Below are 23851 nucleotides of genomic sequence, written 5' to 3' on the forward strand. Positions count from 1 at the left end.
CTCCCAATTCATGTCTATTTTTTGTGATTTCAATTTTATGGGCTCTGTAAAAAATGAAAAGCACCGGGGGTGGGGGGAAGTAGGGAGGAAAATCAGAATTCACACCTCAGGGTGCCTGCACCCATCATTTCATTTTGAGAGGATAAAGTCCATGAGTGAATGTGACACTGCAGATGTGAACATGCTGTGCCTACCATGCTTCTCAGAGTGACAGCGTCTTGGCACAAAGATAAGAGCCATGCTCGTAAAGATCTTCATTTTCTGTACAACATAATGTAGCCTCCCCGTGAAAGCCACCCATTTCACCGGGTGCCTGGCATTGTTAGATCCATAGAAGGACTGTTTGTGTTGAGCTTGCTGAGAGATGACATAGTGGCTTCTAAGGGATTTTGAGGAAGGCTTTATCTATCCCTGATTTTCACCTTGTTCTAGAAGTTAAGGCTGCATATGATGAAGCATATATTTAAGTTGTCGCTGCACTGGTTCAAGTTATCCAGGAAAGGCTTATCCTAGCCTCAGAGGCCTTGCCTCCTTTTATCTGGATTTGTTCCAGGAACAATGTCTAGTAGTATTAAAAACTGTGGTGTCTTGGTGGCTTAACAATGGAGTAGAGAAGCAAAGCAAATCTTCCTCTTCGAGCTCCTTCCCTTCTTCTTCTTCCTTCTTCTCCTCCTCTTGCTGTTTCTGTCTTGGTATGATTTTCTTGGAACTTCCTTGCATATTGCCATGTCTGTTTCGAAAACCAAATGATTACTTCTGAGAGTCAAATTGAGACTATTTCAGTGGCCAGGAACCATGGCTTATGCCTGTAATCCCAGAACTTTGGCGGGCTGTGGCAGGCAGATCACTTGAGGTCATGAATTCAAGACCAGCCTGGCCATGGCGCATTGTTTGTAATCCCAGCTACTTGGGAAGCTGAGGAGACAGGAGAATCGCTTGAGCCTGGATGGCGGAAGTAGCAGTGAGCCGAGATCATGTGACTGCTCTCCAACCTGGGTGATAGAGCAAGACTGTGTTTTGTTTTTTTTTTTTTGAGACAGACTATTTCAGTGTCTATAACATAGAAGAGTAATATATGAGAGGGAAATTTTATTTACATTCAACATTTAAAGTTGTTGAAAATTTACTTAAGTTCTTCACTGTTATAATCTCATTGGATCCTCACAATAACCCTTTAAAGTACAAGTGTCACGATTCCATTCGCTATGAGACAACTAAGGCTCAGAAAATGTGAATGACTTGTTTAGGGCCACTAACTAAGTGATGGAGCCATTATCTGAGTCCAGATATCTGTGTCTCCCAAACCCATGATTTTCTTTTAGCTTGTGGTGCATTAAAATGTGACACAGTTCTTGCCCACTAAGAATTTTGGGTCCCCCTGGAAGATGAGAAAACTGTACAAATACTGTAATTCAGACCAAACTGTAAATACTTCTTTGAGATTTAATTTCATCAAGGTTGAAAGGCAGGTTAATGTCTAAATGAAGATCAAGGAAAGTTTCCTTTCTATGTGGGTCTTTTAGAAAGCTGAAACTTCAAGGCAGCAGCATCTTCCCTGCATAATTATAACCTCACGGAAGTTCTTTTCTTTTTTTTTTTCTTTTTTTTTTTTTTTTTAGAAGGAGTCTCGCTCTGTCACCCAGGCTGGAGTGCAGTGGCCAGATCTCAGCTCACTGCAAACTCCGCCTCCCGGGTTTACGCCATTCTCCTGCCTCAGCCTCCCGAGTAGCTGGGACTACAGGCGCCCGCCACCTCGTGCGGCTAGTTTTTTTGTATTTTTTTAGTAGAGACGGGGTTTCACCGTGTTAGCCAGGATGGTCTCGATCTCCTGACCTCGTGATCCGCCCGCCTCGGCCTCCCAAAGTGCTGGGATTACAGGCTTGAGCCACCGCGCCCAGCCGGAAGTTCTTTTCTAGGTGAAGAATTTTCTAATTAAAGGTGGCATATTCAGGTGAAGGTATCTTCTGTGAAAGCATTCATACTCTTACATGGTAATGGTTGTATGATGTATGGTGAAAGGGTGGCCTGGGGGATAGGTCATTGAATTCTGCTGTCTGCAATTGCAATCAGCCAGTAACAGTCACCTGTTGAATATGAATGAGATGTAAATAACATCTTGAATTAATTTAAATGCAATTATATTGATCAAATGGAAAAGAAAAAAAAAATCTGCCTCAATTACTATAGAAAACAAGGAGAATAAATGACCCACATCTTCAGAAGAAATGTGTTGGTGAGCAAGGAAGTAAGCTGGCCTAAAAATAAAAAGAGCTGTGCAAACATGGCTGGTCAGTAGAATCATTTTATTATTTAGAAAACACTGAAAAATAGTGAAGCAAATGAGGACATTGGAAAGTCTCTTCTTTTGATATCTGAGGTATTTTCACATATATCAGTTGGGTGTCTCACATGTATTGGTTAGGTTGTTCAATACTATTTCAGAATAATTTTGACATCAAGAATCACTTGATATGTAATTGGTCAACAAGGACTGCATTTGGGAGAATCAGATCAGGATGAATCTGTCTGGAATCTCAACTAATAGAAATACTTTTTATGGAGTTTTTTCTTCTCTCTCTTTGTCTGTATTGCCCTGAAGTTCTTCTGACCTGTCACTAGTAATCATAGGAGGAGCAGCCTATTCCAGTAACTTGCTGATGTGGGGTTTATTACCTCCTAGTTGAGTGACTCTAAAACTTCTATAGACATAAGAATTGCTTGGGATAGGGGTGGTGCTTGTTGTAAATTTTTGCAGGTTCCTGGGCCAACCTCAGAGAGATTGATTCAACACATCTGGGATGGGAATCTCATAATCTGCATTTACAATGAACAGTTTTCCCTTAGGCCCCTACCTCCATTCTGATGCCTCTGAGAAATTCTGCCCCTGATTCTGCTTTCTCTACATTTGTAGGCTTTTGAACACTTTGTCGCATTTCTGACCAACTTAATAAAACAAGTTAGGGAGCCCCTATAGATTGTATTACTTTCGTTCTGTTTGTAATTTAATAAGAAACATGTCTCCCTCTTTCCCATAGCATCAGTCAACTGTAAGAAGTAAAGTGTTCTTATACCTTTAGTTAAGGGGATAATGTAGTAGAGGTTTAGCATGGGCTGTGTAGCAAGGAGCTACAAAACCCACTCCCACCAATTCAGGATGAGGACTTTAGTATTTCTGACCACCTTGGAAATGTTGCATTTCAAAGGATTCTTTAATGGTAACAAGTAGAGCTGAAGAAAAGTTACAATATCTCCTGATTCAACAGTGTTTTGGTTTGGTGATTGTCCACACTAGTGAAGCTCCCCTTTCCTTGGTCTACAGACAACTTAGAAGCAGCCAAAGGGCCATAGACCTATGCACACTCCCATCACTGCCTGCAGGCTCAGAACAATGGGTTTTCTCTACCCAGAAGTACTGTTCTTTTGACAACTGTTGTGCTAAATAAAACACAAATATATATTTTAAACACTTTATAATAGTTCTTGTAGACGTTTTTGCCAAAATATGTGTTTTTAATCACTTGTCATGTAAAGGTTCTTCATCTACAGGATGAATGTCATTTACGTGGGAGACTGACTATTGTAAATCATTAATTCCTTCAGCAACTGCCTGCAGCATCCTGGGCACCATTCTGTGCTCTAAAATTGAGAGTGAATGTAAATACTCTTCCAGAAGATTTGGTATATTTTCTAATTAAAGATCCATATGGACTAAAACTCTTTTACTGGATATAAGGGCTGAAAGTTACATATCCTTATAATTATACCCAGTGCGTTGAGAATAATATGTACTGATTCATCAAATTAAAAGCCACAGGCTTGGCACGGTGGCTCATGCCTGTAATCTCAGCACTTTGGGAGGCCAAGGTGGGTGGATCACCTGAGGTCAGGAGTTCGAGACCAGCCTGGCTGACATAGCAATAACACATCTCTACTAAAAATACAAAAATTAGCCGGGTGTGGTGGCGCATGCCTGTAGATGAGACTACTCAGGAGGCTGAGGCAGGAGAATTGCTTGAACCCAGGAGGCAGAGGTTGAAGTGAGTCGAGATCCTGCCACTGCACGCCAGCCTAGGTGACAGAGTGAGCCTGTCTCAAAAAAAAAAAAAAAAAAAGCCACAAAATAGAAAATGTATCAGTATTTCCACTTAGTTGCAATGTTTGTAACTATAGTTGTATTTTGTTTTAGTTGTATGTTTATGTGACAAACTATATAAAAACACAGCAGTGATTTATGTAATTCTGATTTTGATTTAAATTTGAAATTAAGTGGTCTCTCCCGTTTCTCCTCTTCTCCCTGTACCCCACACTCAACCCCTATCCAATCAGACAGGATTAGCTTCCATGGAGCAGGCTATGCAGCTATTTTCTTGCACAGCGTGGCACAGTAGTACCGACAATTTAGGAAATAATTGAAGCAAAGAAATGAATGTTAATTAAGACACATACTGTCAGCTTCTAAATCTGCAGACTTAATGGATCCTCATATTATTTCCAATGTCCTTTAGTTTATTTGGACATCAGGTGACCTCACAAAACAAAACAAACATTTCTTGCTATTGTTTCTACTAAAAGAAATGCTTAAAAGAGACTCCTTGATAACATTTGGCATATCCTTTTTTTTCACTGCAGATCTCGGCTGTTGTGCTTGAGCTTATTTGGGTCATGCATATCTATGTGCCTATAGGAAGCGGAGAAGTGAGCCTGAGCAGTGCCACGATTTATGGGGAGGCAGTAATGAGCTTCTCCTGAATGCTAATTACTGGAGAATTGTTCAGGGAGACTGCAAGAACTGTTGGTTTGTGGTAAATTAGTCACCAACTCTATTGAGATGGACTGAAAGTTTAGATCAGAGCTATAAAGGCGCCAAAATCCTGATGATTGACGGCCAAACTTGGTGACAGGACCAATGTGGAAATACCCCAATTGTGCTAAACAGTGGTAGATAACTTTGTATGAATCTAATGAAATGAGTACAATCTATATAAAAGTTAAGACTTCCAACCACATTAGGATTAAAAGGGCGGTGAGACTGGATTGTTAAATGAATTATCAGAGCTGTTTTGGTTCTTAGACCCGAAAAGCTGCCCAAGCTGCCAATGGTATGAAGGAATAGTCTGCTCTGGAAAGAGCTCTTCCTGGAGTCTGCTGCCCTTCATTTGCCTGGGGATCAAGCTTTCTGGCTGTCCACACACATAAACCTCAACCTTTATCTAACACAGCACTGGGTGGCTCTTCTGAGAAGCGATACTCTAACTCAAAACAAGCCTGCATTGGGAGGTTTTTCTTGAATCACAGGCAGCTCTCTTTTAATTCCCAGTTACCTTCCTCCTTCATTTCCATTTCCAGCAACGACAAGAGGGGAGTTAATGATTCATTTGCTCCCAATGACCTTTTGAATAAGTGGACTGCAGTGTTTGAGCCACTCTTAGCTCCCCGCCTTCTCCCTCCTTTACTTCCCTAGTTTGGCTTTAATATTTACAGCCTCCTTGGTCTACACGCCTGAATGCCCGAAGGAAGCAAAACATTTATTGCCTTTCCCTCCCTGGTGTGCAGGAGCTATTTCATCCAGTCTCATTCCTCCCCTTTACATCACACGGGGAGGCTTGCCTCCTGACTGGGGACGCCCCGAGTTCTTCCCGAGTCTCTACTGTTTCATCTGTTGATTTCACCAAAACAAAAAGATGGATTCTGACTCCGACTCACCTTTTAACTACTCGTGGCCTTCCTTTCCCAAAATGAAGATTCGAAGAAGGACGCCCAAACAAGGTAGATTGCAGTATCTTTTCTTTCTTTCATGGGCAAAACGAGACATTCTATTCTTACCTTTCTTTTCCTTGTTTCTCTGCCAGACTGTTTTCCCAATGTGGCGCGTGTTTATACGTGCCTTTATAAAACTCTCACTGTACTGATACATACCGGTTTCTGAGGCAAACCTACTAATTCTTCTTATGTTCCTTTCACTTTGAATCTACCTACCTTGGTGTTATTATGTATGTGCAATTCTCTTTAAAAAAAAAAAAAAAGAAGCGAGTTTAGTCTAAGGTAAATGTTTTGGATTCACTTAGTCAGAATTACCTTGGAGTTACCTTGACAATAAAGAGTCCTGTTGATTTAAACATGTTCAGTCTTTGTGGGATTTGCAGAGAATATGCATGTGTTTCATACCCAGTTTCTGCATCTTTTGTTTTAGTTTTCAAGTGTATAGTAATTAAAAAATTTTTTTTGTAATTAAGAAAAGTTTTCTATTTTATACTATTTTATTGATTTTATAGATATGACAAGGAAAGGATTTGAAAAAAAATACTTTCAACACAAAAGCCTGTGTATCTTCAGAGAATATAGTCACATGTTAAATAGTTTACCAAAATTAATTATCAAGTAAGTAAAATCCTTTACTGCTGAAGGAAGAAGAGCCATTTATCTGAGCATGATTGATAATGGAATGGGTTTGCATTGCTTATTCTCTCTTACTTGAAGCCCATTCTTGTTGTAGTGTGGGCCATGGAAACAAGGGGCAAGCTGGTGTTAGGGTGCAGAAGCAGTACCCTGAGAAGCTGTTGTCCCCTCCTCGGCTGGGCTTAGCTGGCGGTGACTGCTGCCTTCTGAGGTTTAAAAAAGTAAGATAGTGCGTAATCCTTCCCCTTTCTTGTCTTGTGCAGGGACGTGTGTGGTTATGTTTTTAATTCAAGGAGAAAAGGAACATTTTCATAAACTTACAAGCAGGAAAGGTGTTTCTAAGCGGGTTGCCTCTGCAGCACTGTCCTTTGGGAGCATACCTGTTCTAGGGAGCAGGATGGCTTACCCTGTCACCCCGTGCTTCTCCCAGAGGAGGATGGACACTAGCAGTTGTCAGCATACCAGCCTAGCTTCAAGCATCTTCTTTCTTCCTTCTGAAATAACATAGAAGTGTTTATTTGGCTTGTTTGCTCTTGAGCTTAGATCAAGGCCAACACCAGGAATAAGATGTGCTTACCATCTAGGGCTAGTAGAAAGGCTCAGCCTGAACACATTTTTCATGTTGCTCAGCTGCCATGCTTCAAATTCTATCATTGAAGACTTGAATAGCTTATATTCAATATACTATTTTAAGACATTAAAATTAATGTTTTAAAAATTAATTTTATTTTTTATCTAAGAAAATTGATTTTTCTATTTTATTGATTTTAGAGATATTATAAGGAACAGATTGAAAAAAATTTCAGCACGAAAGCCTGTATATCTTTGGTGGATACAGTCGTATATTAAAAGGCCATGATATATGTAACTTACTATTAAATGATTCAGGGGGTATATATATATATGTATATGTTATATATATATGTTATATATATATGTTACATATGTATATGTTATATATATGTTATATATATGTTACATATGTATATGTTATATATATGTTATATATATATAAAACAGCACAAGCATGTGCTTATAAAACAAGCTTGTACACAAATAGAAAATGGAGTAAAATGTTAACAATATGTAAATCTGGGTAAATAGTATATATTGCTATTTTTTTGTGCTGCTACTACTCTTTCAGCTTAAAAAAAAATTAGTGGATATCCTTCAGCTTTTCTGTAAGTTTGAAATTATACCCAAATAGTAAATAAAAAACCATGTAAAGTGTTTCTGAGAGAGGAGATACACAAAGTCATTATTACTTTGGAGTGAATATTATTAGTTCTGGTACATTGAAAGCTGCTTGAGGGTAGGTACCGTTCTGTAGGTACCGTTCTGTAGAGTCTACCAAATCTCTGTGTCAGTTCTAACCCAGTTAAATTTGGGGTGTAATCTGCTTTATTTAGTTTTGTATTTATGTGGCCCAATGTTGTTGGGACCTGGGCAGCCTAACACTGGAGAGACATGGGATTAATGATGAGGAGGCCAGTGGAGAGCTTTGAGAGTCCGTTGGAGTTGTAGGGAATGCATTCATCATGCTCTCCTTTTAAATCCAAAGTTGAAGCATGGCCAGTATGAGCTGCAACAGAAAGTCATAGCATAGCTATGTATAAATTAAACATGATTCAAGTGAAAGCAGGTACCTGGGATATGGAAATGATTAACTATTTGCCACTGATAAAAGATGAGTGAAAATTAGGTTGGTAGCAGAGAGGTGGGGATTGTTAGACCACGTTCCACACTTACGTTCTTTATGAAATCATGGTGATTTAGTTGTGAAGAGTGGGTTTGGTCATGCTGTAATGCTAGCTGGACGGAGTCCCAGAATCACAGATCCTTATAGCCTAAAGGGCCCTAGAGACAATCTGGTCCAATTCCCTCATTTGACAGATGAGGGCAACAGTGATGTAAGGGGGCATTATTCATATGTTCAACAAACATCTGGGGTAGGGGGTGCCAGGCACTGTTCTTGAGGGTATGGTGAAGTAATGACCCTGACAGATGCTGTCTCTGCTTACAGGGATCTTAACGTGGGGACCCATCTCCCGGGACCCAGACATGTCCCCTCTATATAGTGGAAGAAATACCAAGGGACTTGGTTTTTTAGCCTGAGGGCCATTTGGGAACTGTGGTCTCTTGTCGCTTAGAGGGTATCATAAGTATTTTTGTCAGTCTTCAGAACTGAGGTGGCTTGAATTTCTTAATCATTCTTCCCTTCCTTCTAATCACCACCAACATCATTCTCAGATGTAGGTTCAAGTCACCTGAGAAATCATGAAGGTGGCTTTGAGGGCTTGGAATTACTGGTTTATTGGCAAACCTCTCTTGAATTTGGTTAGAAATAGTGTCTGATGTTCTCTCTTGTTCTTTCCTTGTCCTGACCTCCATTGTCAGTATTTCCTTTGTTTAATATCTCCTCCTGTCCTAGTTTTCACTATTTTTTTGATAGAAACCCAGACACATATATATTACTGGCTTGTGGAGGGAGTGATGTGAAAATTTAGAGCAAGGATTTGGTAACAAGAGGAAAATAATATTAGCAGAAACTCACTAATACCATATTTCAATTAAAAAGTATATCTAGTACTTTCTTATCCTCATGCCTTCAGAGGGAAGATAAGAGGATGTGACTTGGAAGCAGTGCCTTTGGAAAAGACCCATGTCCAGCACGGAGCATGATGAAAGCAGTTAAAACCAGGCTGCCCAAAATGTACTCCTAGGGTTCCCAAAATTTGGCTTGTTCCTTTCATAGGTAGCCCCAGGACAGGCTGTACTAGCAGCCCAGCAGTTAATGATTGGAGTGGGCCAGAATCCATTACTGTTCCACTTCAAGAGCTCCAGGAATGCCTGATTTTCTGTTTTTTGCTATCTATATTTTTTCTTTTTTTTTTTTCTCTGTCAAGGCTGGCAGATATTCAATTCAATGTACTACTATTCATTCGCTTATTAATCTGACACAAGGTTCTCATAATTGTCATTCAGTCTTTAAAATGCATACTTTAGTATAAATCATTAGGCCCCAGGAAATGTTGAAATTTTCATTCTTTTATGCCTTTTATCCACTTGTGCAACTTCTCTTGTTCTCTCCTTCCTCAGTTCATATCATATGCTACCTCTCCAATGACACATAGTGTGAACATTTTTTTTCTCTCTTTTTTCTTTTTGCTGGTGCAAAACCAGGCTACAGTTGCCAAAGAGGGCAATGCATACCAGAAAGCTTGACAACCTTGGAGAGCTTAGATAACGCCGTATTTTCTCTAATAATAATACAAATAACTAATATTTATATGGTACCCTATTAATCATAACTACTCTTTACTAAGCTATAGTACATGCTTTGTATCTATGATATATGAGTCCCAAAATAACTGTAATACAGATATTGTCTCTGTTTTGTAGGTGAAGAAACTAAGGCTGCGTTTTACAGTTATTCCCAAAGTCATACAAGTCATACCAGGACACACAGGGAACAGTAACCAAGGTAGAATAAAGAAGGAGAAGGAATGAAAGAATGACATATGAATAATGTGTTTTTTGCACATGCTGTCTTGTAAAAGACCTGTATATTAGATGTGTTTGTCATCTTCATTTATTAGTTGGGGACTCCAAGGCTCAGAGAGGAGAAATGAGTTGCCACAAATTAGAGCTAATAAATGGCAGAGCCAGGCCAAGAACCAGGACGCTCAAAAGGCTTTGTTCTTCCTGGTATGTTTCACCACCTCTTAGTAGAGGTAAGGGATGGTAAACTTCAATAGGTAGCTACCTTGGGTTCAAAAGGTGCTATCATGCCTCCCCATCTTAGCTCCTCCCTCTCCTTTATGTATCTTTACTAGGAGGAGAATTGACAGGGGGAGACTCGGGAGGAGCAAGATGGTAGGGTTGTTTATGCATCTTGATACTTTCCTCCTATACACAGATACAGTACTTAAATACATCATTGGATTGGGATTGGGAACAGATGCACAGATGCCTGGAGCACAGGATGGTTGGCTTAGGAGAGGAAGAGACATGATGAATTGGGAAAAAAAAGGGTCTGGGAGTGCTTTCCACTGTGGCCTGGAAAGTTGACAGGTTTATCCCAGACAAAAAGATACAGTTAGAGAGATTTGGCATGCTCGGAATGGAGACCTAAGACCCTGAGACCATTGTTTTGGCCTATTTCATGAGCTCATTTCATGTTTAGAGGGAAGGTACCTAATCTGAAAAAATAATCCTTGACACAGTAAGTAGGCAGAGGTATGATGGTATTTTAGAAATGTTAATGATTTTTAAAGGTGAGATACTTTTTTCTCATGGACTTACTTGTCTTTTTTTCTTTCCCTTCCTCCCTTTTGTCAAGTTTCATCAGATGTACACATGCATGTGGATGATACACCAGATGTACACATGCGTGTGTGTATTCAGTCTAAAAATTCCCCAAATGATAGCTGAATACCACAGGATGAGTAAGTCACTAGAGAAATCCTTATTAAGGAAGAGAAACATTTTCCTAAAGGTGACATAACCTGCTAAGATTTCTTTGGCTCTCAATGAAGAGAGTGTTTAACCTCATACAGAGCAGTTTCAATTCCAGACTCTGCCTAGCGGTCTACCATTGTCAGCAGAGTAGAGGATACCCATTGCAAACTCTTTGCCAAACAACATAGCTGCATACCCTCAAAGCTCCCTTTAGTTAAACAAATACCTTGCCAAATTTTCGAAAGTAAATTTTTCTTTATTTTTGGCTGCTCAAATCCTTGGACAAGGTATCGTTCTCCATTAATCTCTGCAGGTGGAAGGGAGACAGTATTATAATTAACTGTATTCTTGTTCAGGGGACTCCTCTCCATCACTCCTGGTTTTAGGGAAGGACAAATGATTATTTATTAAGATACATTAATTAAGTAAGGTAGAAAGTGATTAAGTCCCATAGGAGAGATCAGGAAAAATTACTGTCAAAGTTTGAGGCAAAGAGACCAGTTCAAGTTGGGGATATCATGAAAAGAATGTCATTTCAATAGCCTGTAAGGCTGTGGTGAGCTTGGTGGGGTTTTAATGGCAGGATGTTCCTTCTAAGCAAAGGACAGAGTCAGATATACATAGAATGCATCAAAGTGATAGAAAATAGCCTAGCCTTGTGGCCTGTTGATTCATGGCGATACAGAAATGTAGAGAGGTGCCAAATGTTGTGCTGGCCTGGATGGTTAGTTTTGCATGCTTAGTATGTTTCTTCCCTTTGCTCTTTAGGAAATGGCCCCTCCATTACTCTGGCCATAGGTCCAAATGTTGCTGCTGACTTCTCACGTAACTGCCTTGCTGAGCGCAGCGGGATGGGCACCCCACCCAGACTAGGCCAATCACAGCACTCCTCCTGCCTGGTTCACAATGATTGGCCCGGGTTGGGCACATGATTTAATCATAGCCAATCAGAATCCTTCCCTGGGATTATTCAAACTGGAGGTTGGTGGGCAATGTCTTCTTTTTTGGGTGGCAATGCTGGATAGATTGGAGTGAAAAGATTTAGCTGGAAGAAACCAGCCTGTAGTAGGAGGAAATATTGCAAACAAGTAAAGAGAAGTAGATGAGTGAGAGGGTCCTACCTGGGTTCCAGGCCCTTGTTGCTGCCCAGGTTCCTACCTCTCAAGACTTGGATGCTTAATTCTTTTAGTTTTGTGAGCCACCCTCACATGCTTTCCATAAATCTCCTCCCTCACTCTTTTATTTTTGTTTTAGCAAATACAGGTGAATATTTATCCCACTTTTAACTATTAATCTCCAATTTGCTGTTTAAGATGCAGCTTGAGTGTCCTTTTTTCCAAGAGGCATTCTCTGAATTCCCTTGGAGTTCAGCATTGTAACTCCAATGCCACTCTGCCTTGTGTATATGTTTAGGAAAGGCCCTCTCATTACTGTATTACAGCTGTTATTAAACCTCTATATCTCCTTGAAGGCGGTGAGCCTGTTATCACATCTGTGGCAGCACTTGGATCCCAGAAAGTAGGCAGTAAATATTGAAAGTGTCTCGTGGCACAAATTTACCCATGCTACACCCAGATAGTCTTTATCTACAATTGATCTGATCATCTTCATGGGGTCCCACTCTATAGGCAGTGGGGCAGGGGAGAGGAAAGGATATATTTTAGTCTAATATAGAAAACTTGGTCTGATACAATAATCTAAATAGTCATTTTTGGTGACTGATCAGTGTCTTTATGTAAAATATTCAGTGTCTCAAGTTTTTTCCCTCTCCTACTCTTCCTTGTCAAGCTGCTGTTGAATGTGATTTCCTGGCGACAGTGGAGGTTAATGGCGGGGGGTGGAGGTGGAGGGATGGAAAGTCCCAATCCTTCAATCTACACTGCACCTCCTGGGTCCTCCTGGGTTCTGCTGTGGCTTGACTGGCCTAGGCTCTTCCCGGAGGCATGAGTGCTTTATTACTGGGTGTTCTGGCATCTGTGATAAAGGTCAGCAGCTGGGATTGTGGTGCTTGTCAGGACCTGGTGATTCTCCTTCTGGCTTCACCCTGACTTGGCCCCACCCTGGCTCTTCTGCTACAGAAACCTTGGACTTTCTTCCCCTGGCTGCTGACCTAGATGCTTCCCCTAGAAACGTCTGCCATCTGATCTCTTCCTTTGCACTGTGGTGGGCCTCATGACAGGCCACAAGCGCTCAATTCAGGCCACTTCCTGTTCTTCTCAGAGGCCTTCGGGATTTGTGGGATCTCATTCTCACCATGTAGGTACCTGAGAGTGGCCCAGGAAAGCTGAGCCTGGCCCCGCTGCTTGACCTTGCTCTTCCTGCAAGTGTGCTTGGGTAATGGTCGTCTTCATAATAGTGTGGGGTAGCCTGCAAAGTGATGTACTGCAGAGCCCCAGACGGAAGCAGGAAAAACCCACCGACCCTCAGAGTAGCCCCCAGCTTATTTCACACTGTTCCGCAGAGGCAGGGAAATCACTTGTCTCCTCTGGTCTGTGATGTTCCTGACAATGGAGCGTCCTGGTTAAGAATGTTGACAAATCTCACATCCAGCTCTCATTCATCCCTACCTACCCGGTGGTGTTTTGGATTTGCTCAGGATAACGAAACAGGATTCAGGAATTAAGTAGGGCTGCTCAACCAGAAGAAACAGAACAATTTGGAGGAACGCCAGGTAGTACTTGGCTTTCATCATTCATTCATCCATTTGTCCATTTATTTATTCATTCAAAATGTTTCCATTGAGAACACATAAAAAATAAGTGAAAAAACGTACATTTCCATGGAGAACTCTCTATTTTGCTAGCATAGTTTTTTGTCTATAGAACTCAATTACTTTTGAGGATATTTAGGGGGCGTGAAACACATATGGCTGTAGGGATGGGCACTGGAGAATGGAGCTCCTCATGAATTTGAAAGAAACAAAATATTTTTGTGTGCCAGCGTCTTTCCATAAGATTATAGGGGATTTGACTTATTCGTAGAGTTCTTTGTGATGATGACATATGGGGCATCTTCCTCATTAGTTTGTTTGTATTTTTAGAGTCACTTGAAGTGGTCTTATCAGAGTCCGCCACTTCATTTGAGGTCTTTCGGTTTTATCATGGTGTTTTTATATATTAGGTTTCCCTCCCTCAGTTTGCCAATTTTTCCTTGATGTGGACTAATTTGCTTTAGGCCTTAGAGAACTGCATCAGAAGGAAGGGGCTTGTTGATTGAATCTAATCATGCCAAAGTCCACACACTACACATGACTGAGTATCTGCTTGATTGTTTGAGGGAAGCAAGGAAAGAAAAAGTTATTTATACATTCAAGAGTCCTTTTTCCAAACATAAACATAGGGACTCTTGAAGGCTACTTTGTGCTACTACAATGAAGAGTGAGGACTTGGAAAGATTGGTTTTTGTTTTCAGAGGCCTGCATTTCCCCCCGCTTCTCCTGACTTCCCTCCATGTCTCTCCTGTATTACAAGGGAAAAGGCTTGTTTTCTTCTTCAATAATTTTGATTAGTTCTTTCAAAACAGTAGAACAGGACTTTTTTTTAAGTATCTCGTTTTAGAGACCCGAGTATACTTGTTATTTAGGAGGGGGTTTAAACTGTGCTTTTCCAGGGGGGAGGGAGGAGCTGGAGAAACAGCTCTCACTCCCAGCACCTCTGGAATCCACTGGCTTTGTCCCTAGCTGTTACTGTGGCTAACAGGACTGCCCTGAGAGGCCTGACCTCCTTCCAGGGACAACTTTTCTTTTTAAAGGATCACCAAGAAGGTGAGGTAAGTTCTGAGGGTGAATTGGATATTTGGATTGAGACTCTAGTTTGGTGAATGGAGGTTCCCTGGGTTCTCTCAGATACTCTTGCTATGTATTAAAATCTACAGAGTTACTTTAGCTTACATTTGACCCACAGGAAATTCCTGGGCTGAGGATGATTTTGGAATTTGGGTGGATCCTCTCTGTAAACTCAGGTCCAGCTTAGAAGAGTACGGCCAAGACTAATATCAGGAAAAATCCTGAGAGAACCTTAGAAGAGGAATGGGCGAGGAGATGAATTCTAGTTTGCCTCTGGAAATGTCCTGTCCACCCCCTTTTTAGAGACAGGGTCTCATCCAGGCTGGAGTGCAGTGACAAGAACATAGTTCACTACAGCTTCTAACTGCTAGGTTCAAGTGATCCTCCTGCCGCAGCCTCCTGAGTAGCTTGCATGTACAGACATGCACCACCACATCCAGCTAATTTGTTTCATTTTTTTTATAGAAACAAGGTCTTGCTGTATTGTCCAGGCTGGTCTCGAACTCCTGGGCTCAAGCATTCCTCCCATCTTGGCCTCTCAAAATGCTGGGATTATAGGCATGAGCCACTGCACCCAGCTCATAAATGTTCACTTTCATTGCGAGGGTAGGTTTTTTCTTTCTTCTGGGTCACACTAAGACCATAGGTGAAAAGGACTTTCTATAAACTTCAGAACTTGGTGAAGGTCCCTTTGAATGAGGGAATTTGGGAGATTGTATACTGCAGTGGGTGGGCTTTGCGCTCTGTCAGGACTGTTTGTGTTCTGGTTCAACCACTTAATATAATAACCTGGGCAGGTTAATCACTTTCCCTGGGCCTTAGCTTTCTTGTCTACAAAACAAATATAATGACTCATGTAATTATGGAGAGTAAGTTTGGCAGATGGTTAAAAAACAATTCTGTATGCTCTTGGGTAAAACATTTCCAGTTAATACATTTATACATATATTATCTGATATGGTCGACTTACTGATAACCGACCATTTTGCATAAAATCACACAGCTTTTCTTTACTTAAGAGGCACATTTTAAAAATATGATTTTTCCAGACTCTTATTTTAGATGTAAAGATGGTTATTGTTAAAAATCTAGAAATTACAGATAGTAAAGAGTTGAAAATAACAACTGCTTATATTCTATCACCTAGAAATAGCAGTTGACATCTTAGTTTATCTTTTAGGTCTTTGAGTCTTGAGTATCTTGAGTGTTGTTGTGCTCTTAAACAAAATGAGATAATGTATCTACTGTTCTATGAATGTTTTCTCAGCAAGACTCAGCAAACTGCCAGGGGTGAATAGGACAGGGCCAGGAAGTGGGTGAACATACCTAGGTATAAGTCACACTGTAACACATTAATTAAACTTCTTAATGGACAAATACCAGACATTTTTCAAATGCCATTTTCTTTGGTTCAAAATAGGATACTTGGTAACCCTAATTATTACATAAAGGACTTTGAACTACATAGCAGAGTGTCTGCAGAGAGCCACCATTGATTAGCTGTGTGCCCTTGGGAAGTTACTTAAATAGCACTGCAGTTTCCTCATCTGTCAAATGGAATTGTTTTGGGGATGAAATGTGTTAATAAATATTAATCATACAGTGCCTGGTTCAGAGTAAGCACCATAGTTATGTTAGCTACAATAGTAGTAGTGTCTGATATAATTACCCAGTGTGTAGCACGTGTTCCAGAGATGCTGACTCTTATAGTAGTTATATTTTACATCTATTTCCTTCTTTTTAATGTTTCTCTTCCTGATATCTTCTTCCCAGTACCTTTACTTTGCATATCTGCCTGATTATCCCATTATTTTGTTAGCAAAGAGGTAGCCTATCTGATATTTTAAATAAAGGTATTAAACAGTAATACTCTTGGGCTACTGCTACCAGAAGGCATAAGAGGTGCATGGTATTGTGGTGTTTTACACACTCTGTAGCTGAGACCCTAGTTGGGAGATTGCTTATCCTACCAGGAAGAGCAAAAGAAAACTCTCATCACCAGAGTGTGATAGATGACATAGGACAAAATACAGAGATAATAGGAGGAGCTCAGAGAAGAAGGAAAGCCTCCTGGTTGGGTCAGGGGACCTCCTGGGGAACAGACAACTCACTGGGCTCTGAAGACTTTTTTTTTTTTGAGATGGAGTCTCAGTCTGTCGCCCAGGGGCTGGAGTGCAGTGGCGTGATCTCGGCTCACTGCAACCTCTGCCTCCCAGGTTCAAGCGATTCTCCTGCCTCAGCCGCCCGAGTAGCTGGGATTACAGGCATGCGCCACCATGCCTGGCTAATTTTTGTATTTTTAGTAGAGACGGGGTTTTGCCACATTGTCCCGGGTGGTCTCGAACTCCTGACCTCAGTGATCCGCCCACCTTGGCCTCCCAAAGTGCTGGGATTACAGGTGTGAGCCACAGTGCCCCGCCTGAAGATGTTTTTTTAAGAGTTGCTGATAGAGGCTGAGGGCTCTGTCCTGGGCCCAGCAGGTTGCACAGTACCTGGTGATCAGTAGACACTCAGTAAGTATGGGAAAAATGAATGAATGAATGAATAGGTGAATAAGTGAATGAAAGTAGACTGTGACACTCCCATCACAACATGTAGCAAGGAGAGCCTATCACAAGAGAACCTCAGAATCTGAGAAAACATTACCAGACCTGAAGAGAATTTTCTGTTCTTGATGAGAAATGATTTATCTCTTCAGTGAACATTCATTATCCACTTCCTGCCTGTATGGTTGTAGGTACTGGGAAGATGGTGAACAAAACTGTCTTTGAAGTTACTGTTCTCATGGAGCTTATGTTTTAGTGGAAGGAAACAGATAACATACAACAAGCAAATCTCTAATATGCTAGGTGATGGTAAGGGGCATGAGTGAAAATAAAGCAAGGCTTGGCGGTTGCCGTTTCATATAAGATGATCAGGGAGAGTCTTTTGGTAAAATGACACTGAGGCAGAGATGAGAAGAAAGTGAGAAAGCAAGGCATCTGCATATCCAGGGGAAGAGCCATGCTGGAAGGTGGAGCAGCAAGTGCAAATGGTCTGAGGCAAAAACAGCAAGGAGGCTTGTGGGGCTGGAGTAGAGTAGTGGGCAGGGCTTCAGAGAGGCTGGGAGAGAGTGGAGGAGGGGCAGGCAACGGGAGGCACTATAGGTCCTGGAAAAGTCTGGCCTTCACTCAGAATGAGATGGGAAGCCATTGGAGAATTTTGCAGAGGCATGACATGACTCGATTTCCTTTGTCTCTCCTGTGGAGAAAAGGCTATGGAGGGCCAAGAGTGGGAGCAGAGAGACTACTGTTGTAACAGTTTAGGAAGAAGACAGTGGTGGCTTGCTTGGTGTTGCAGTGGAGGTGATGAGAAAGGTCAGATTCTGAATCCAGTTGTGAAAGGAAACAGTCAAGGGTGACTCCAAGGAAAGACAGAGTTGCCATTTTTTGGGAGAAGCTGGGTGTGGGGGTGGGAGTCAAGAATTCAGCTTTGGACCTGTTGTGCTTGGCATGACTGCTGGACCACTAGGAGGAGTATTGAGGGGATAGTTGTGACTCATGGGAGTGCTCTGGACATCTGGTCTGGAGTTGAAAATGTGAGAATCATCATTATATGATGGTGTGTGATGCCATGCTGTCAGATAACCAAGGGAAGGGTGGAGAGAGTGGAGTTTGAGGACTGACCCTAGAGTAGTACAACCTGCTAACATCCAGAAGAGGAGGAGGAACCTGCCATGCGGCCTGAGAAGAAAAGGCCAGCAAGGTGGGAGGACCTGGAGAGCCTGGTGTCCTGGAGGATAAGGACAGGAAGAGATCAACTGTATTGAATACTACTGTAGGTCACAGAAGGTGCAACTGAGAACTGACTATAGAGTCTGTCATTTGAAGGTCTTTGGTGACCATAATGGGCACTGCTTCAGGAGAGTGTTGGGAATTGAACTCTAAAGTAAGTCTCACCCATTTTATGGTGGTTATTCTCAGTGAATGTTTCTGCTGTTCATAAAGGTCTAGAGTTAAAGCAAAATACAATGAATAAATGAAACCAATCTACTCAGCCACAGTTAATAGATATCTGGACTGAGAGGCCCTCACCTGACTTTTGCACTCTGGCATCCAGAGTGGGCCAAACCAGGTCGGCAGCAGGTTTGCAGAAAACTGCTTTGCTGGGTTTGTTTATGTCTGGGCGTGGGTCATTTACATAACCAGTCAAGTAGGCCACATTTTGCTTTAGCTACAAGGCTCTTAGCTTCTTAAGGGAGAGGTGGATTTTGTTGGAAATCAGGTTTGAAGAGACCCTAGGCTGGGCCGTGCCATTAACTGTTTCCTGCTAGATTGGAAGTCGTTGTAAATGTCAGAGTGAAGGGAGGCATCTGCAGCTGCCTCTTCCTCTCGCCCTTACTAGTTCCAATTCCTCTTCTTTCTATGGGTGGAATCTATTTACTTTCTATTGTCACCTGTGTCACCTGATAAGAGGATTCAGTACAGCAAGGACAAGCTTATGAAAATTTTGACTTCACAGAGCCCTTGTGGAGTCACCTAGATCACATTACAAAGCAGTGAGAATAGGAGAGTGGGGAGCTGGGGATCCCCTTGGAGTTGCTATTTATCCTCCAGGCACTTTGCAGTGAGAAACTGGCCCAAGTCCACTTCATCGTGTTAGGACATCTTAGTTTCTGAAATCCTGCCTTTGTTCTTGAGAAATGCTGTCTCTGATTGTCTGACTTTATCCTGCAGTTATAATCCCTCCCATTTCATGAGAGCTCATCCTTCAGTCCTTGGAGGTAAATCCTGTGGGCAGTTTGACAGCTTTTCTTTCTCTTCACATTTTATGTTTTTCAGTTAACCATGTCCAGGATAGATTTTTCAAAATTTCTTAACACCAACTAAGTCTGAAATAAAAGTTACAACATTTTAAATGCTCTTTTGAAGCAAATGGAATGTTTTGTGCATGCCAGTGGCCTTGGGTTGTTTTGAATGTGTAACATTATAGCAGAGGTTGAAATTATTTTAAAAGAATCAGAACTAAACTTACGCCACCTCATTTACTTTTTAAATATTTAGGAAGCATAACTAATAAAGCATTTATAGGGTGCTTACTATGTCAGAGTCTGCTCTAATCACTTAAAATATTAACTCATTTAATTTTCACAATAATTCTATGAGATGGATATATTATTGCCTTATTTTACAGATCAGGAAATGGAAGCACAGAGAGCTTAAGTAACTTGCCCCAGGTCACACAGCTAATAGATAATGGAGTAGAGACTTGAACCCAGGCAGTCCAGGGCTCATGCTTTTAACCGCTGCAACACTCTGGTGCTTTTCACTAATTTAAAATCTGTAGCCATTTAAAAATGGAAGTTGAGCTTTAGCTACTTTTATATTGTCTTTGAAATATATGCTTACCAAATATTAAAAATTAATGTTATCAACAAAACTATAAAGTTAATTTTAGCTAAGAAAACTTCCTATAAAACAGCATTAATTTAAAACAAGTAGCTGGTTCTTACTGCAAATTATTTCTATATGCTCATTGAAAAAAGTCCATTTTTGGGGATCAATAACTTTTTCACTTAATTTGTTACTGGAGTAGTTACATATGGAAGTGATAAAATCATATTTCTTGAAAACATTGAAAAGATACCTTTAAGAAAAAGAGACTAGGCCGGGCGCGGTGGCTCAAGCCTGTAATCCCAGCACTTTGGGAGGCCGAGACAGGCGGATGACGAGGTCAGGAGATAGAGACCATCCTGGCTAACACGGTGAAACCCCGTCTCTACTAAAACCCCGTCTCTACTAAAAACTACAAAAAAAAAAAAAAAAAAACTAACCGGGGGGGGGGGGGGGCCTGTAGTCCCAGCTACCCGGGAGGCTGAGGCAGGAGAATGGCGTGAACCCGGGAGGCGGAGCTTGCAGTGAGCTGAGATCCGGCCACAGCACTCCAGCCTGGGTGACAGAGCGAGACTCCGTCTCAAAAAAAAAAAAAGAAAAGAAAAAAGAAAAGAGACTATTTTTGGGAACTTTCTGGCCTAACCCAAAAAGCCTGCTAGACAAATTTGAAAAGAGCTGTAACACTTTAAAAAAATGAAACTATTATAGCTTTTCCTATGAATAGGCTGAAACATGGTAGAGCAATTAGCCATTTTAATATAAGTAGCTGATGCTTACTTGAAAGTGTTCTTTAAGGCTTATTTTCCTTTCATGATCAGTCTTCTGCTGGTTTTAAGCCCGTTATTTGCAGTGTTTAGTGTTGAAGTTAATAAAGGAGTGGTGGTCCTGTTAGTCTGCGTCATTTTCTGGTTTGTGAGTCTGTGTTCACTTCTAGATCCTATTGTCTTGAGACATCTTTTGACAAGTAGAGGCTATGTATGCCTCAGAAAAATACTCAAAAGGATGTTTGTGCTAGTGTTATTAATGATTGCAGCAAGTGACTAAATCTACATGTCAGGTTCTAGGTGGCAGAAGTAGAGAGGAGATTATGCTGGATTATACTCTTGCACACCCATGTCCTTCACAAGACTTACTGTCTCAGTGGAGCCATTACTCGAGTGACAGGATGATGACATGGGCTAAGCCACCTTTTCTTTTTCTTTCTTTTCTTTCTTTTCTTTCTTTTCTTTTCTTTTCTTTCTTTCTTTCTTTCTTTCTTTCTTTCTTTCTTTCTTTCTTTCTTTCTTTCTTTCTTTCTTTTCTTTCTTTCTTTTCTTTCTTTTCTTTCTTTCTTTCTTTTTCTTTCTCTCTCTCTTTTTCTTTCTTTCTCTCCTTCCTTCCTTCCCTTCTTCCCTTCCTTTCTTTCCTTCCTTCCCTTCTCTTCCTTCCCTCTCTCTCTCTTTCTCTCTCTCTCTTCTCTTTCCCTCTCTCTTTCTCCCCTCCCTCCCTCCCTCCCTGCCTCCCTCCCTTCACTTCCTTCCTTCCTTCCTTCCTTCCTTTCTCCCTTCCCTTCCCTTCTCTTTCCTTCCCTTCCCTTCTCTTCCCTTCCCTTCCCTTCCCTTCCCTTCCGTTCTTTTTCTCCTTTGAGAACAGGGTCTTACTTATTCTGTCGTCCAGGCTGGAGTGTGGTGGCACTATCACAGCTCACTGCAGCCTCCGCCTCCCAGGATCAAGCAATCCTCTCATTTCAGCTTCCCAAGTAGCTGGGACTACAGGTGTGTGCCACCACACCCACCTGATTTTTGTATTTTTAGTGGAGACAGGGTTTAGTCATGTTGCCCAGGCTGGTCTTGAACTCCTGGGCTCAAGTGATTCACCTGCCTCAGTCTCACAAAGTGCTGGGAATTGTAGGCGTGTGAACCACCGCACCTGGCGTAGGCCACTTTTTGAAAGTGTAGGGTGAATTCCTCTAGGAATAGTCATGCAGATATTTTCTTTTGATCATTCTGTTGATTGAAGGAGAAAGTCTCAATGTGGTACCCTTGCATCTTTAACATTTCTTGAATCCTTCAGAATCTCCCTTTACAGCAAAGAGAGAGCAGGCCTCTCAGACTTTCAGTTTTGGTAGGCAAATATTTAGTCAGAATCTAATTTCATTGTTTTGTTTGCATTATTTCAGTACATTTAATTCCCTTCTACTTTTTTTTTTTTTTTTTTTTGAGATGGAATCTCACTCTTTCGCCAAGGCTGGAGTGCAGTGGTGCAATCTCGGCTCTCTGCAACCTCCATCTCTGGGTTCAAGCCATTCTCCTGATCTGCCTGTCTCAGCCTCCCAAGGTGCTGGGATTATAGGCGTGAGCCACCATACCCGGCCCTCCCTTCTGCTTTTGACAGGAATAATACTGGCTTTCTATGTACAGTGGGGATAAGATTTTTCTTAATATTAAAGGTATTTCTTAAATTAATTTCATTTAAAGAAAAAAGGTGAGTCCATTTAAAGATGGGTACTAAAGAATATAGGTGAATATATCCAGGAAATAGTATAGGTGATATATAAATATGCCAAATTTGTGAGTTTGGTAGAAGAATGATAGAAGCTTGGAAAGTGTTCTGATATCTCAGATGGCTGATTTTGTAGAGACCCACAATCTCTTCTTTGAAATTCTTGGGACCAGATTTGGTTTGGAATTCAGAATTTTCAGATCTTTTTGGCCTGGTGTTCATACTGATATGATATGACTCCCACAGGAGAAACGGGGGAATGCTATCGTCAAGTCTATTAATATTTCTGCAGCAAAATGTGTGATCATTGACACCAAGTAGAGCAAATAAAGAATGTACATGGTCCAGTGTGGGCTCAGGTCAGACTGTACTACAGAATATGTTTTTGAACCAAACTTATGGGGAAAATTCTGATTTTTAGAGCTTTCTGGATTTCAGAATTGCAGTTAAAACAATGTGGACCAGCTGGGCGCGATGGCTCACACCTGTAATCCCAGCACTTTGGGAGGCTGAGGCGGGTGGATCATAAGGTCAGGAGATCAAAACCATCCTTGCTAACATGGTGAAACCCCGTCTCTACTAAAAAATGCAAAAAATTAGCTGGGTGTGGTGTCAGGCGCCTGTAGTCCCAGCTACTCAGGAGGCTGAGGCAGGAGAATGGCGTGAACCCAGGAGGTGGAGCTTGCAGTGAGCCAAGATCACGCCACTGCACTCCAGCCTGGGGGACAGAGTCAGACTCCATCTCAAAAAAAAAAAAAAAAAAAAGAAGAAGAAATTACTATAAAGAATACATTGTATATGTAAGAAGAAAAGATGACCAAGCGCAATGGCTCACGCCTGCAATCCCAGCACTTTGGGAGGCTGATGTGGGTGGATCATGAGATCAGGAGGTCAAGACCATCCTGGCCAACATAGTGAAACCCTGTCTCTACTAAAAATACAAAAATTAGCTGGGTATGGTGGTGCATGCCTGTAATCCAGGCTACTTGGGAGGCTGAGGCAGGAGAATTGCTTAAACCAGGGAGTTAGAGGTTCAGTGAGCCGAGATAGCGCCACTGCACTCCAGCCTGGTGACAGAGCGAAACTCCATCTCAAAAAAAAAAAAAAAAAAAAGAAAAGAAAATGTTTTCCTTTAACATTGTATGTTTCCTTCAGAAGCTTAATGAATCTCACACTTCAGTGTTCTTTGTGGAGAAGAGATAGATTTAGAAGCAAAATCTGAAGCTAGGGCCATTTGACTTATGAAACTACAATTCATACAACTTTGGAACTTTTGTGATGTCCTCATTACTTTCCAAGAAAGAATGGATACTTTTTTGCTCATGGTACATCAGCCCAACAGTTATTAATCTTTTTT

General features: G+C 41.3%; 1 protein-coding gene across 2 annotated transcripts in view; it reads left to right on the forward strand.

Moving 5' to 3' along the window:
• Positions 1 to 23851, forward strand: part of ARHGEF28 (Rho guanine nucleotide exchange factor 28) — a 320618-nt gene that overhangs the window by 190323 nt on the left and 106444 nt on the right. The window contains exon 1 of one of the 2 annotated variants that reach the window (XM_017890634.1): positions 5517 to 5766. The exons of the other annotated variant lie outside the window; for it this stretch is intronic. Within the exon in view, the coding sequence (XP_017746123.1) occupies positions 5682 to 5766 (85 nt within the window). The 5' untranslated portion in view covers positions 5517 to 5681. Of the gene's footprint in view, positions 1 to 5516; positions 5767 to 23851 lie in introns of those variants that run through there. 2 annotated transcript variants of the gene reach the window in all.

The sequence above is a fragment of the Rhinopithecus bieti genome, unplaced genomic scaffold, assembly GCF_001698545.2.
Source record: "Rhinopithecus bieti isolate Rb0 unplaced genomic scaffold, ASM169854v2 scaffold_18354, whole genome shotgun sequence".
Lineage (NCBI taxonomy): Eukaryota > Metazoa > Chordata > Mammalia > Primates > Cercopithecidae > Rhinopithecus > Rhinopithecus bieti.